Raw genomic sequence first — 16,657 nt, forward strand, 5'->3', positions numbered from 1 at the left:
TAGTGCCCGAGGTCCCTGGGAGGAATGTGAATCTCTCTTCATAAGTCTGAATACTTCCCCTCTCTGCTCCCTTAAGGTCCCTGACCTCCAGCAGGGGGGACAGGTTGTTTGGAGGCTGTTCCAGGCTCAGCACCCACAGGTGGAACCAGTTTTTCGAGAGTGCCAACACGTGCTGTAAGTACATTTAGATTCGTTCTTCCAGCCCTGAGGAAAACCCTGAGTCAGAGCTGAGCAATGTTCATCAAATTTGTCTGGAAAATGCAGCCAGGGAAGTAGCTCACTCCTGTTCTCTTTGCCTATGTGCTGGCATTTTCAGGAGTCTGAGGCAGCGCAAAATGCTCAGTTCTTATCTGGAGGCCACAGCTCAAGTGGCAGTGGCCACACAGGGTGAGTATGAGCCACAGGATGTCCAACTGTTCGTGGGAAGTATTGTCATTAATGGCCAAAGTAACTGAAGTGATATAGGCCAGGTAGTCCTGGTCACCTGATTAGCATAACCAGTGACTAGAAAATTATTCTATTTGTCTGTCATCAGACTTTGCGGGTGGCTCCATCCCTGAGGAAACTGATTTCTTTTGCTATTAAATGTAAAACTTAACTACAGTGATTATTTCCTGCAATGGTTGAGAATTTTTTCAGCCTTCCCACTCAGCCTGTCTGTGGCTGGTGAGAAAACAAATTGCCTATAGAAACATAAATGCTCGCATTTAATCAAAGCTTCCCATGCAAGCCACAGTCTCATGATTGCTAGACTTGCAGCTTTTTTTAATGGGAGCACCTGCGATTTGAAGTGGAGCATTTCAAAGCATGAAGACAATGAGCCCCATTCTTTGTGATTCTTTAGACATGACAACTTGCTTATTACCTCTCAAATAACAGTGAGAGGGATGTTTATTCTGCTTTCACCAGGTCTATTCAGAATAGCCTTGCAATTCTAAATAACAAAATGGGCTGGCATTTAAAATCTGCACTGATACTTTATTACTTTCGGTTTGATTCTAGTTTAGTTGGTGTTTATTTTTTTTTTTCATTTGATACCTCTGTTTTTCTCAAACTTTGTTTCCTTGCCCTGTACCTGTCCACCTGTCCTCTCCCTCCCAACAGAGTGGCTGTAGCCAGTTTGGCAGCATTACTTCCCCTGCTCCAAAAGCTGGGAGCTTATGATGCAAACCAGCTTAGTGATGAGTTGCAACATCAAGAAGTTGGACTGAACCAAGTTCACAAAGAAGCAGTTAGAACAAGCACGTAACACTCCAGCAAAGTAAATAAACCTTGGATGAACAGGATGTTTACTCTGGACAGAAGTAGTGCCCCAGCATTTACAAACAATTCACTAACCTACGTGAGAAAGAAGTCACAGCTGGTGGGTTTACACTGGGTTTTGAAAACTGGTCTCAAAGGGTGGCGGAGGTCCAGATGAAGAGATCATAGCGCTGCAGGAATAAAAGCCAGAAGGCTCAGTTTGTACAGGTAGACGTAAAACAGAACCTGGCCCAGAAATCAGGGTCGGACCCGCAGCCTCCCCCGCACACCAGCCCCCGTCCCAGGGAGCAAGAGGGACCTGTCCCCAGCCCTGTCGCCCTGCGGGTCACCTGCCACCAGGGGTCAGCACCGGATCGGTGCGGGCGCTGCTGGCGGGAGCGGGGACGTGGCAGCCGGGGACGGGAACAAGGTCCCTTCGGCCCCCGGCGGGTGACACTAAAGCACTGGGGACAGGCGGCTCCACCGCGCTCTGTCAGGAGGTTTGTAGCCCGACCCAGACAGCACATCCTCACTGATTTTTTCACGAAAGGGCACCCAGGAATATACTTACATTAGACAAGAAAACAAGCAGCTGCCAGTTTGTTGGAAATGACAAAAAAAAATTAACAGTGGCAAGGAAGAAGAATCTGTTGATTTATCCGAACACGCTCAGTGCCAGCGGGGTGCGGCGCTGGCAGGGACCCGCTCGGACACCGCACGTCCCAAAGGGCCTGAGGGTGTTCCAGCCGTTTGTCTGCTCAAAAAGTAAATATTTAGCAACACAACTTATTTTATGTTTGCTGAGCTCAACTTTATTACAACTTAAAAATTTGATTTTTTTGTTGTTTTTTTGAGAACATATTGTTTGAGCTCTAATCTGAGCTCTAATCTGTTTCAATAACATATTAAAGACTTATTTCCCAAACGTTTCCAGTGGGGCAGTGAGGCTTGCTTGACATGCAAAAGACATGCAACAGGGCATTTGGATTCCTGTGTAGCTCTTTACTTCATGGGCCCATTAACTTTGTCTTCACCGGAGATGCCTGCTGATCTAATGTCCCATATTTTAAAATATTTTTGGTATATCTGTAAGACAAAACAGGCGTGCTCAAAGCAGCACACAGTGCTTTAAGAAGTGGATAGTTCATATATGTTTTAGTAGGGAAAACAACTTTTATTACAGGCTAAATACAAAATAGTTTAGGATTATTCCAGCCAAACCAATTTAATTCATTTACCTGCTGCTAAACTGGTTCCTGACAACAGATTAAGTGCCTGGAATCACTTGTTGCAGAGATGACGTCTTCCATATGGTCCAATTTATATAATGTATCTATATGGTTCATCACTAATAAAAAATTTTACAGACAAGTGGTCACCAACACGAACATGCAAGATCCAGTGCAAAGTTCAGTTCAGAGTTTTCTTTATTAAAATACCTTTTCACATTCCGTATACTCATGCATTTGTATGGACACTCATGGGATGCTGGAATGAACATTTGTCAACAGAAGAGTGCTATGAAGTCAGTCATTTGTGAAAGGCTTTTGGTACAAACAACATTTGCATAGGGAACAATAAATTAGAGATATTAGCCAGTAACTGGAGCTTGAAAACTTAGACGTTTGGAATGAGGATATAAAACCCTTTTGTATTTCTTGCTGGTTTTGCGCCTTTGATGCAATGCTTAAAGCAGTAACTATATATGTATATACAAATCCATGTCCTCTCTTTCACTATTTTCTAATTAAAATGAGAACCTTCTTACCTGTGGCCCAGATCTTGTAGTAATTTAATCTTTAATAAGAAAAGGAGAGCAATGCAGTGTCAAAGACCAGCTGGTTAGGAGGTTGGGGACAGTCCTTTTTCTGTTTTGTGTTCTTTTTTAAACTAATGCAACTGAGATTACTATGGGCCACAAAGATTAGATCCAGGTCCAGACTGGATCCATGTTAGTGGTTTATGATGCTATAGAGAAAAAGGATAGGCATGGAGTTCCATACTGGACTAACTGGCCACAAGTACAACTACAGATCTCTCCTAAAAATCAAAGGAATAAGGGTTACACATAACAGGATTTTCAGGTACGAACTCCTTGATCTGGGTGTAGTACATCCACCCAGTCCAGACTTGTATTTTGTATCATCCAAAATAACTGTGATGGGCAATCAGTCCTTGGAGAGCCATCACACCCAACTAACCAACAAGCATCAGAACTTTTAAAGGGAAAAGCAATTTAGCGAAGAATAAAGCATACGTGTGCCTCTACTTAGAGAAGCACTTGGTAAAGTACTGAATGTCTGAACAGTTATTCAAGTTTTTAGAGAGCCCAGAGCTCGCTGTTCCGTTAGGCCCTCGTTACAGTGTAGTGTCCAAGGGAGCTATAAAGTAGCTGGCTCCAAGGCTGGTAGCAGTCCAGCTGCTGCAGCACCGAGAGTTCAGCACAACCTGCAAGATCATGTCCAAGTCCACACATGGCTGGCCAAGCCATGCTGAGCTCGGTTCTGCCACAGCTGGTACTGCTAACCAAGTTAGCTAGGTTAAAGCAAGATTAGATATTTCTACATCCTACTAGCATCACAGTAGTTAGTGCAGTGTAGAAATGCACTCCCTCAGCTGTAGCTTCTCCTTTTATTTCCTCAGAGCGTGATGAATCAGACGCTAGAAAGGCAAAATTGCATTAGCAGGAGAAATTAAAGATGGGAACCTAGGTCAGTGGTTTCTAAAGCCACTTTCCTACGAGAATTTTTATTTGTAATTTTTTCCGTTAAATGCTTTAGGAACTTCTCTATTGTTCCCCCTGAGGAAATAAACTTTGAAAAGAAGAGCCTGGCAAACTCATAAATAAGTGCTGCAGAGCTTTTGAAACATTTGCAACATCTTCCATCTTGGCTTGTTTTCTTCTCCCAGCTGATCTTTGAGGTGGCTGCTCTAAGTAGCATCAGGATGCCCTTGTATTCTCTGTTGGCAACAAGACCAAAAAGAAAGGTATGAATATAAATGTCCCCCTGCCCTCTCCTGTCCTTTTTGATCAATACAAAACTTTAAATATAGTAATGTATTCCTTAGAGTACTATACAATGAGCTAATAAATACAGTTCCTGGGGGATATATTAGTATTATCTTCATAAGATAAAAAAGGAAATAAGACTGTGGGAGATTTAGGTTAACAATCACAGGCTAGACGGCAATACTGTTAATCACCAACATCTGCAGCTGGGCGCCTACTGATAGAAGTTGGATTCTTATGGGAAATGGTCCTCAACGAATCTGAAAGTCAGATCCCACATTTACTAGTAGGTGCCCAGTTGCCACAGTTAGATCTCCATCTCCAGTCCCACAAGAGTGAAATCCTTTTCCTAGGAAGCACGTGGGTATCTCAACAGTGAGCAAGGCAGTGTTCAACTTTTACACAGCATGTTTCTACAAAAGTCTGTTCCTTTGAGCTTTGAGTTACCTATTCAGTACACAGCAGGGACACAGAAACCTGGCACGGAGAACCACAAAAGGCAGCGTGCAGACGGAGGAGTCCCCTACGCTAGCCAATGGAAAGGGCAAAAAGACATCCCAAACTTCATTGTCTTTACATTATATGACAGAAATAATTCTGTCCACTGAGGGTTCACAACTGTCAAGTCTTTCCTGACACCAGTTGCCAAAGCAAGTCTTCCTCCAGCAAATATCTGCTAAGAGTACATGGTGGCCTCTCACCTAATAGTTTCGTCTGTCAGCACTGAGGCGCCTAATTCCTTTTGTGGACTTACCCCCAAAGGATTTGCCCCATGAGTCAGAGGCAGGAATTCCTGGTTTATAATTCAATGTTTATTTCAGAGTATCACCTTGGTTTTCATATCCTGGCTGCCTGAAATCCCCCCCCAATTCTAAATGGACACATCCTTCATCTTCATTTCCTGTCTGAAACTATCGTGCTACGTTACTGTGCGCAGTTCAACACGTGCCAGGTCCCCCTTCTGAGCCGCCTATGTGGTGCTGGCAATGTGAAGAAACGCCTTTATCTCTGAGAATTTACAAAACGCTTTTGGGGTCACTTGAGTAAGATGAGAAAGTAGCTGAAAAAAAATGCCAGAAATTTATCCAAATCGATGTAAATTGTACAGGTTTCTGTCTTGAAGGGTACGTTCTGAGGCTGAACAAATAGGCAGCTAAAAGCACACAATGTCCCGACCGAGGCTGCCAGCCCATGTACCCCGAGCACAGAATCAAACAAACAAACAAACACACACATCTAAGAGGTAACAGGGGAGCAGGAGATATGAAGTCAGAATGTACCGCTGAGGTAAATTTGACACAATACCAATTAGTATTTGGCGAAGCGGCTATCTCATTGTTAAGATATTTCCTTCAATATGTTTTCAGAAACTGGGACCATTAAATAACTTAGAAAGATCGCCAGCTCTGATTTCAGGAAGGAAACCTCCTCCCAGTTCCTCTCTAAGTAATTCATTTCTTTTGCAAATACTTCCTATGGATGGCATTTAAGATAGAAATTTTTGAAACAGAAGAAAAAGAGGAAAGCAACCCCCAACCCAGAACTTTGGGTTCATTTCTAAATGACCTAAAAGTCCAAGACATTCAGGTTCGAGGTACTCTGGACTGCAAATCGGTCAGGACCTGTACTGCAATTGGGCCTTTTTGTATATTTGAATTGTATATTCAAATAATTGTACATTCAAATAATTCAAACTGTAACTGATTGTTTTTCTAGTGCACCACCTTTCTTGACATAATACAAACACTTTCAATGCCTTTGTGTAACACAACACTTATTGTCAGTACACAGTGCTTACTAAAGCCCTGAGCTCGATTTTAGAAGAGTCTCTCAGTGAAGATGAAGCAAAGTTCCCAAATTTCCACGCTATATTTATTCTGACAGAAACTACATCTGGGCAAATGCACAAGCGCAGGGCTGGCACTCGTTAAAATGATTTGCTTCATCTTTCTTTTCCACAGTGCAACACTCTGTTTTGCCTGTCACTTCTGGAAGATCAACGCAGAACTGCGTAAGATAACAGAGTTTATCTGAGGAGCGGACCCCACGTTGTTATTTGAATTTCGAGAGTGAAAGGGACAGCAGGACCTGATGGCGAGTCCCCACCCTCATTACTGAAACAAAAAGGTTGCATGTCGTCCTGTCTCAGAAAAAAACTCTTAGCAAAACACCCCTCTCTCTGCTGCGGTGCCCTGTGTCCCACACTTCTGCAATACCTATTGCTTCCTAAACAGACTCAAATTCTGCAAGTGTTTTGACAGGTCCCTATAGCGAACTAATCCATCTGGCACTCCATGTGATTGAGACGGCAGCTGACCAGCCTGGCTCCTGAAGGGCTCCTTTCACTCACAAATTAAGGGAATAGAAGATCGAAAGCAATTTCACCTCTGAGCCAAATACTTCATTTGCCTATAAAGAAGCAGAACAGCTGGGGAGGAAATTTAAGCCACTTGATCGCTTTATAAGGAGCATTTTCCTTTTCACGAGTAGAATCAACAAATCCTAATTTGGACCAAACTTCTGAGGTACATCAAAGTTAGGCATTGTGTGAAAATGAGCTGCAGAAAAAAAATGTCGCAAGAAAATAATGATAGAAAGCACCTTAGTAGCTCCCTGCCTCTTCTGTGCTCATCTGTGTTGCCTGAAAAGTGCTGAGAGGCAAATGGTGAGGATAGAAAACCTATAAAGAAATTTATCTATCCAGTCCAACTTCAGGTCAAATATCTGGAGAGTTCAAAAGAGACTTTTTACTCAGTTATGGCCACAGGAAAATAAAACAAAAAAATCTTCATAAAACTTTAGGCTTTCACCCAATGTCCATTAAAAACGATGCAGAGTGTGAGGGGGAGAAAAAAATACAAAGAAAAAAGATAATAATTCCTCCCTGAGCTTACACCTGATGTCTGTCACAGCCACTCCTGACCGCTTTCCTTTTGCGTTGGACAAACTTTCTTTGCGTGCCCCTCCAAGGAACGCCTGGTATAACACACAGGAGGGTTCAGCTCAATGTATTTTTAGAAAATTGAGAGCAAGGAATAAAAACAAACCTTTAAACTAAGAGAGACAATGACATTATAAACCCTACTGGCCTGTTAATATATGTCTGTTTATTGTAACGCAATCTGTGACCTTCAGTGCACTGCCACTGTCTGTAAATAATACAATGGGCTGATTTTTTATCCCATGGGGATGTGAGTGCTGATGGAGCCTTTCAAAACTCAAATGGATGCCATAAGCTGACGTCGACTGCTATTGTGATTCTTATTTATGAGTCTTTCTCTTTTTTTTTTCCTAAGTTCCAAAGTCACAGAGTGGATGGCAGGAAAACACCCTGTCTGCCTGGCTTCAGGTTGGATTAGGTAGTTTATCTAACATTCAGGAAAGTGCTCCTGAAATGTATGTTCCCTGCCTCTTGAGAACAGAGTGACAGCTCATTCAAGACACCTATTTTTTAAAGAAAAAAATCCGTATCACGGGCTTCTTAGCCCTGTAAAGCTGTTCACTGCCTCCAGAACCTTCACCGAACTCCTAATTGTTTCACTGAGATCATCCATTTAGGGATGGGACCATAAATGTCAGCATGAAGGTTTGTGGTACGTATCCAAAGCTGTGCAGGTGCTCAACACAGATGCTTGGAAGATCAGTATTTGTACCAGCACTGCCAAACAGCAGTCAGTTGCATGGACTTTAAAGCTGACCATTCTATAAACTTCATACTGAAAGCCTGATCAGTAAGAATATATCTGAAGGGATTGCCCAGTAGCTGTCTGGTAAAGGCCCTGAACAACAAATAAACAATGAAAACATAGCAACACTTGAACATTATCTTACTAGATACACAATACTCTCGATCCAATTCCCTTATACATGAAATGCATACTTACAGAATGCCTGTTTTCCACAGAATCTGCAAAATAAAATACAGTGTACAAATTATGAAATGACACATTGCAGAGTGATCAGTTCTGTGTTTCAGAAAATAGACTTTTATGTTTAATCTAACCTTCTTTGTTCACCTTGCAATGATATAAAAATGGTACCTACAGCTAAGGTTCAAGATCTGGCCCTAAGAAGTATCCAAGCGCCAGCTTAACTCAAGTACATGGGTGGGACCAGACGTTTCAAAGACCATGTGGAACAGTACATGCTCGACAGCTTTCCTGGTTCTGGTTTAGAGCAGAAGTCTCTACTCCAAGCACAAACTGTTACTGGACAAAGAAAGAGTCTTCCTTTCAGAGGTAAGTTCTCATGAGCATTATATTTCCTCTTCCGATCCTTGCCAGGAAAATAACATACTGCAGGAATCCAGTATTGGATACACCTTTCAGAGCCAAATAAGATCCTGCAAGGACACCTGAAATATTATTAATAAAGAGATGCTTGTTCCCAAGGCAAGTCTGCGAGCCAGCAGGCTCTTTCTATTCAGGATCAGTGGACGACTTTAAGATTAGATCTTATCCCCCCACCGCTTCTTTTTTAAGTGGACTTAGCTATTCAGAAGTTTCAGAGAATACCTTCAAATACTGAAACAAATATTTCTTTGCCCTCTGAAAGTAAGACAATTCAGAGACATGGGGAAGTGCTTCTTATGCCAGTGCATAAACTTAATTTCAGCATAAAACTGATCTCAGTGTTCAGCAACAGGGATTCCTACATGTCTAGTCAGTTTGCTAAGTAACAAATTTAAAAGTAACATGGGCAGCACGTACAAGGTTTTTGTGTCCTGAAAGCTGATAGAAGTGAACAAAAACACTGCTGATCCAGTGCTACATCAAAGCTTGACTTTAGGTGGACAAAACTATATGTAAGGTTTACGAAGTGAGGTATTAATGAGCTGTAGCTTAGTCTTCCGTCACAATGTATTGTGCTCACAGGAAGAAGGAAATGAGAAATTTTGTATAAATTCCAAACTTCAAACAACGGGATGTTTGCTACCCCAAAGGTACTAGGTCACAAGAACAGATATCCCACCTCCTTGTTAGCTGTCACCCAGCTTCAAAATCGTGTGGCTTTCCAGCTAAGTATCATATCTCTGCCAGGAAAATGTCATCGTCTGTGTCCTTTGAACATGCCGCTGGAAGGCAAAATGATTTCTAAAAGGTACTGATCAGGTGAGCCAGCATGTAGCCTCTAATGAAAGCACAACGATATGGCGCTTTCGTCGATTCTTTGCTACATCATTCTTTTCACAAACTTTTTATTTCGTTCCTGTTAAAAATGTGAAGTGTTTTTTACTTGAAACACACTGATTTTACTGTGAGGAAAGAGGAGAGCTCTTCAAATGACACCTGGCTTTCCCTTAATAACAAAACAGGGAAATGAGATATCCTGGATTCTAGTCATACACAGAAGAACTGGCCAAGCTTCCACAGCAGGGCAAACAAACTGGATATTTTGTGAAAGGAATCGGAGGTCTGGTGCTGGTGATTTCTAAAAGATTCCCAAGTCTAATAAAGGAAGGTGTTTTATGGATTTCTGATGGATTTAAACTCTTGCTATTGCTTTTCGCTGTTGGGGTTTAAAATGCAAAGGACACATTTTTACGAAGGAACTCATTAATGGCAGGAATTTAAGACACTGTTATCCCCACCTGCTCTGCCCTTTCTTGTTGCTAGAGGTTATGGAGAAGAGATTATATTCCTAAAAAGTCACAATTCACAACCCATCTCAAACCCACCTCCAATACTGGTTAAAGCTAAGATGCTGGATTATGGACTGAAGATGCCGAACTGCAGACACACACAACCTTCTGCCAAACCTCTTATTGCAGCAGTAGCTTCTAACAGAGAATCTTGGCAGGCAGTTTGGGAACCGATCTCACACAGGGCATGCACGCAATTCAGCTCCGCATTTTAGGTTCAAGCAAGGTCAGAAGCTCCCTGCATATTTGAGTCTTACTGCAAACATCTGGCTTTGTCTAATTTTTGGCTGAAGCTATTATAAGCATTTGGCTCTGGAATCAAGGTCTCACAGATGCAGCCTTTGGTCTAGAACATGTCTTGAAACCTAGAGATCCGAAGAATTTTTGTTTTGGAGAAGTGAAGAGTTATTTGCATGATTTCAGACTGCATTCAACTAGCATGTGCTCATAAGGCCCGAGTATGAATAACATATTGAACCCTCAGACTCTGCAAGTTTTCTCTATACCAGAAAAGGCATTCAGTGGGAAATTCTGGCTAAGTATAGAGGTGCTAAGCCAAGGTTCAGTAGCAGGAAAGTATTTGAGCAGATTTCCGGATTGCTAGAACTGATTTCTGATAGTTTGTTCCAAACCACTGAATGCAATGGGGATTTCTCATGCCTCTTTCCACTGGGATATATTTATTTTTCCATAGCACATTGTTGGTTGCAATAGGATTCATAGAATTTCCTGTCTCACCACTGCAGTTGCCTCCAAGTGACCAATTCATTTTTCCAGACTTAGCAGCATAAAGGCTGGCCCTGCATTTTGTTCACTAGATTTCCATTCTCCTGATAAGAACTGAAGAGTAGCTGTCTTGCAATAAGCCACTGTGAGTTCAACTCAGTGCACATTCAGACCAGTGCAAAGCCTGTCCTTGTATTTGTGAGCTTTGGATCTGACACAGAGCAAAGGTGGAGTTCATTGAAGGAGCAAGAATCTACTGAAACATTGTCTTCCACAAGAAATGCCCTGGAAACTGTAAGGAACTCTGTGAGCTGGAGTTGTGTCTGCTCTTCTCAGCAATACAAACAGAACAGTGCTACCCCCAGAACTGGGAGCAAGGGTGAGGGAAGGGCTGGAGCTGAGATAAAGAACCAGTATGGAGATGCTTGGACTTCCCCTGCTGCCTCTCGGGAGGATGAAAGCAGTGATAAAAGTAAATAATCTGTCTGAAAGAGCCTCCATCCACCCAGCTGGACTCGGTGTGGGACACACCCTGACCCCTCCCTCGGGAAGAGCAGCAGCCGCCAGCCCGGCCTCTGGGGACTCCAGCGCAGGCAAAGGGGCAGCGGAGCCACAGTCAGTTTATCCTTCTTGGCAGCCTGTTGATTTAGACAATTGCCTGTTTTGCTTAAGTCTCCAACTGTCTCAGTTCTTTCTGAACAAAAAGCAACAGCTCTGGGACAGGGTTGGATATTCCTGACTCTCAATATACTTTGACCTTTTAATAGAACAATCAGAGAAAGCAGTATTTTAAGGAAATTAGTTTGTCTTGATAAGCGTGAAGGACTTTTAGACAAAGGTTATTGACCTGACTGGTACTAATTGTGACGTGACTATACTATACTATACCATATACTATACTATACTATACTATACTATACTGCCTATTGCTCTAGAAAAGGTTTTAAATCAATACTTGGGTGAACTTCCTAAACACCAAATCTTTCTCAGAATTAAACTAACGTTTCAGTAACAATGCGATGACAATTTCATCTCTCTGAGTTGCTTCCAGAGACAATGTGAGTGATCAGCGCCCTTCTTGAGCCTCCTGTTATATCAGAGGAAATGTAGCATCCAACTAAAGCCACTGACATTCTCTATCTACAGTGCTATTATTTGACTTTCAATCAAAATACACCTGACTAGACTTGAATTTCACAAATGACCTGCTTTTCCTACTGTTAACGGGTTAACTGTAGTTGACCACATGCAGGACTTCTGGCTTTTGAAATGTGCATTTGACAGTTTGTTTCTGTCTATCTTTAATGTGAACACCTCTTTAGGCCTGGTACTCAGAATAAGGAAAACAACACAGCAGACAGGATGGGAATTCTTACCACAATGTGATGGAGACACTAAAATGATAGTAACAGGAGATAACATAGCCAATACCAGGAAAATAAAAAGAAAAGGACTAATGGCAGGTCCTCAGCACACTGCCAAAGACCTGGGCCTTGGCAAGAATCAGAGCATGATCTGCACTATGGATTCATGATGTGGGATAAGGACGAGCAATAGCTGTAGAATTCAAAATACAAGAGATGTTGGTTACTGACATGGCATCTGCCTTACTGGGCACAGCACTGACAGCCAGGAGAAAAACGAGGAGGCAAAGTGTTTTAGCTCAGTCACAAGGAATTGCATGGAACACAACTACTACTGACAGCTCTTCAGCTTCCTCTCTAGGAGACACAGTTTCTGGAATGCGCAGACAATTCCTTGAGAAGACAAAATTGCTTATGAAGCGCTTAATTCTAATTAAACAAACCCAAACCACAACTGCAACCAACAAACAAATAATAATAAAATGCTACATAGGTCTTAGGTGTTAAATCTGTCAAACTGTGGAGCTGACACCGATTCCCAACTTAATGTAATTTGCCCAGAGGACACGTTTGTCTGAACCGTGAACTTCCTGAAGTAGATTGGACTCTTGAGCATTTGCTCAAAAATCTCAAGGAATATTCAAATGTAGTGAAAATCATAATGGTAAACCAACTTCTGCACCAACTAGTAATGTTCACCATCTTTCACAACTGGTCTTTAATATACTTGTATTAATATATATTAAAGTACTTAAGAAGATAGATCTGTTTTCTAGGGACCCTCCACTGTATTTATACTTTGCCACCTTGCAATCACACAGCCTATCAAAAATCAAAGTAAATGTTACATTTAAACTGACTGTAACCCTATCCAAAGCAATGGCACAGCTATGTGATGCACTGCTTATCTATTTGAAACACTTTTCCTGTGTATCAGTCAGGAAAAACAGACGTGATTAAAACAATAAACTGTTACTATGTTTCCAAGAATAACTGAAACTCTAGAATGTTATGCATAAGAGAGCAGGTGGACTGCAAGATTAAGGGGCGTTTGCATATCATCTGGCTAATTCAGCTCAGTCTTTCAATCATATCTCATTTTATTGCAGTTCCCACTTTATGGCGAGTGCTTTGAATTATGGCTCTGCCGTACCAACCCTGAGTTTACACTACAACTCACAAAACATCCTTCTGGTGTATAACGCTTTCCGTTATGTCTAAAATAGGAATGCTGAAAGGTGTAATAATCGGCTTCACACCCTGGCAGAAAGCAAGCGAGGGCTTATACAATCAGCTTCTGCAGCTCGTTACAGGTCCCGTTCGCGGTCACTGTAAAACCTTTCAGAACGTCAGTGGTCTTTGGGTTCAGCCCTGAAATTAGCTGTTTTGTTCTGTTTTCTCACGTTCCTGCCAGGTGATCCTGCACGAAATGCCTGTTCTTTAGGGTGAAGGATGTTCTGCTTTTCACCGCAAAGTTGTGAAAAATGAGTACGACATACAGGCTCAGCACCAGTCAGGATTCTGAAACTCTGGTCCCAGTGTTGTCGCTCTTTAAGCACATTGCCTTAAATAAATGACCTAATCTCTCTATTTATTCAGCTGTAAAATGGAGATAAAAGTTGCCTTATAAGTCCTCACAAGGCAAAATTAAGTAATGTTCTCTAAAGTACTTCGAGACCTTCACATGAAAGATTCCCTAGAAACAGAATACTGTGTCAGAACAGGTGGGAAATCCCTTAGAAAATAGCAAATTGTAACACAATGATAAAAAATTTAAAATGGCACACAACAAAGCCACATGGCAACATGGATGGGGACAAAATCCAAACAGTTTACAGCCCTAATATTTACAAATCTACACTTCCTAACACAAGAAGAAGAAAATCCTTTCTGAATGAGTCCTTGACAAAGTGTGAACCTAAGCTTTTAACTTAGTTTCTGAATTCATTACTAACAGAACAGTTATAGACAGCAATTGCCAGTAAACAGCTAATGCCTTTGTACAGAAGTGTGTAACAGGAGGTGGAGGGCAGAGTGGCTGGCACATACAATCCAAGATGGTGCTTAAAACAAACAGCCCACCCTACTGCAGTGATCATAATGCTTTAAAGGCTTTTAGAGGTTGTAATCGGAAGCTTTACAGATATTTGCTGGAGTTATATCACAAACTAGTGTAATATTTTATAACATATGGCAAACATGCTCAACTAAGAGGAGAAGTGTTGTTCATTAGCAGTTTGAGATAACACAACACAGCATCCTCATCCCTAACAGGGTATGTTCTGCTCCAGATTCAGATCCAGATGTACGGCCCAGCTACTCAGCAGATACAATACAAATGGCCTGATGAAGTAGATATTACAAATATTAATCTCACTGCATTAAATATCGTCGGTTTATGAGAAACCATGAAGGTGTTATACAATTTATCAACACCTGTGATTTTGTAGCTGTCCTTCAGTATGTTCCTATGTGACTCAAATCTCTTTATTTATGGCATTTATCTTCTAAACTATTCAGTCACAAATCTATCCCTAATCTCTACACAAATGCTTCCTTTATATGTTTAATTTTTCACTAGCTTACTTACCATGATTAGCTTTTCTGATTTCACTATAAACTGTTTCAGTCCCCTTCTGTACAGGAGCTGGAAAATGTATTGGCAGAGAATCAATTTATTTTATTTTATTTTTTTAATTTTTTGTTTGCCTTATGAAAACTCCTTAAACAGAACACACTGTTCCACCTTCAGAGGAAGGAGTCACATAAGCAGCAACGAGCCTGTGAAGTCTCTACGAACAAGCATCTATACCCCCTCCCCTAAACCCAGACTGCAAGGTTCTGAGAGTGAGAGACGTCTCTCCCTCTGTATAAAAATAACGATGCAAATAGACTTCCCTTTCTAAATTTGACTTTAACATTCTAATACCTTTCTCAAATTGGTATTGCTTTAATTTTACAGGGACATCTACCACGAGATAAGAGTTTCTCTGGATCACTTTGAAGAGCTTCAATCTGTTCTAAGGATCCTAGACCTGAGGAGATCTGTCAAGACTAACTACACCCTCTTTTTGGCAACCAGCCTGATTAAATCTTATGGGCACAAAAATAACCTAATTTGCTGTTCTTTGTGAAATGTCTCAGAGGAATATTTGCAGATTTCACACTGGACAGCTTCTATTTAGGTGCTATCTGGGAAAGGTCTCCTCTCAGTTCCTCAGCGTGGCAGACTTGTCCGTCAGTGCACTGAGATCAGCTGAACAGAGCTGGAGGGAAAGCGAAGAAGACTTGTGGAAAGATAGAAAGAGGAACAAGCAGACAGGGAAGATTTGTGCCTTCAAGGACACAGCTGGGATACAAATGCAGTTAGTCTTAAACACTCATTTTTCAGTCCCTTGGGTTCAGGAACAAACCCCTGTAAACCTCTGCTCTTGTATGAGCTGGAAAGCAAAAAGCTCTCCCGTCTTTGCTGTCTGGTACCTGTGAAAACCTATCCATAGAGTCTGGATGCCAAACTACAGGCACTTACCCCAGGAGGGGAAGGGCAGAGCCTTGTCTAAAGGCCTGAAAAGAGCAGGAACTCAGTTTCTCTACAGTCAGTGTAAACACAGCTCTGGTTCATAGGAGATTAGAACAATTTCCTTCATTTCTTGTACGGTTGGAGATTAAGAATCCCTGGGTAACCAAAATAAAGCAAAATGCTCCATAACTCTGTGCATTTAAAACCACTTTCTTCATTTGGTGTAAAGGCTGTTGAAGGATCTCAAAGTGTTTCAGAAAGGTTAATTCATTTCAGTTAAACTGAGTCTCTTAGAAAACCTCAGAGTTCTACCAATATCACCTCCAATTTCTGTGGATCTTCAATAAGTCTCAAAGTTAGAATTTTCTAGTTAGAGTTTTTTTAAAAAAATAGAACATGGTTGTTCTCCCTCTGCAAGAACATGGAAAGAAAATTCACGTTTCTGGGTACAGAGTCGTGTACTTCAACTGTAACAAAACATTTAAAGAATTCCGACATATTGGTCTATGGCCAGACTCAGAATCAGGACTGTTACTGTTCTGCATTTCTATGAAGAACCTAAGTGTCTCTCGCACCACTTTTGAATTTCCCAAAGTTAATTTCATTGGTTTTAATTCTGTTAAGCACCATTTAAATGTTGGGAGCTAACACATCAGAACTGAGTTGTAAAACTGCTATTAATTTCACTGACAGTAGGAGTTACACTTCAGCGAGTGCCTAATCACAGCTTTCAAACTTGCAGTTTTGGCATGAACTTTCTTTGCAAAATAGTCTGAAGATCTTGAAGGGCATTTCATATGCTTATGGACTTGAGCTTAAATGATCAATTAAATTGCCAGTGAAGTAAGAAATAATCTTCTCAGAATTTTAATGAGAGGTAGCTCATTTCATTTGGAACACTTATTTTTAACAAATTACAGTCCTGAATCTGCTCCTGTGAACTCGCTGGAAAGACTTGGTGGGAGGCATTTCCTTAGCTTGCCTTCTTTCCCCCCTCCAAACTAATTTCATTAAATTGCGATATAATGCCAGTGCGCATGTTATTTTCTTTGTCAATCTTCCAAAAGCCATCTCAGCACTGAAAAAAATGTGCAAGGAGGAATTACTTAGATGATTTGACATTTTGTTCCCTCTAACTTGCTAATGTTGCTACG

General features: G+C 41.4%; 1 protein-coding gene and 1 long non-coding RNA gene across 6 annotated transcripts in view; one reads left to right on the forward strand and one right to left on the reverse strand.

Annotated features, from left to right (window-relative positions):
* On the forward strand, nt 1-8,198 carry LOC135575668 (uncharacterized). The gene is made up of 2 exons (XR_010466867.1): nt 1-174; nt 6,214-8,198. It is a non-coding gene; the product is annotated as an uncharacterized LOC135575668 (long non-coding RNA).
* PECAM1 (platelet and endothelial cell adhesion molecule 1) overlaps nt 2,652-16,657 on the reverse strand; it is a 26,512-nt gene continuing 12,506 nt past the window's right edge. For 2 of the 5 annotated variants that reach the window (XM_005508006.4, XM_065034135.1), the window contains 3 exons: nt 14,574-14,630; nt 8,137-8,159; nt 2,652-4,203 (listed from right to left, as the gene is read on the reverse strand). In XM_005508006.4, the coding sequence (XP_005508063.1) occupies nt 4,174-4,203; nt 8,137-8,159; nt 14,574-14,630 (110 nt within the window). In that variant the 3' untranslated portion in view covers nt 2,652-4,173. Of the gene's footprint in view, nt 4,204-8,136; nt 8,160-9,223; nt 9,327-14,573; nt 14,631-16,657 lie in introns of all 5 variants that reach the window. The other 3 variants (XM_065034134.1, XM_065034136.1, XR_010466854.1) reach the window with 2 other exon arrangements.

Source organism: Columba livia, chromosome 18 (genome assembly GCF_036013475.1).
Source record: "Columba livia isolate bColLiv1 breed racing homer chromosome 18, bColLiv1.pat.W.v2, whole genome shotgun sequence".
NCBI classification, from domain to species: Eukaryota; Metazoa; Chordata; class Aves; order Columbiformes; family Columbidae; genus Columba; species Columba livia.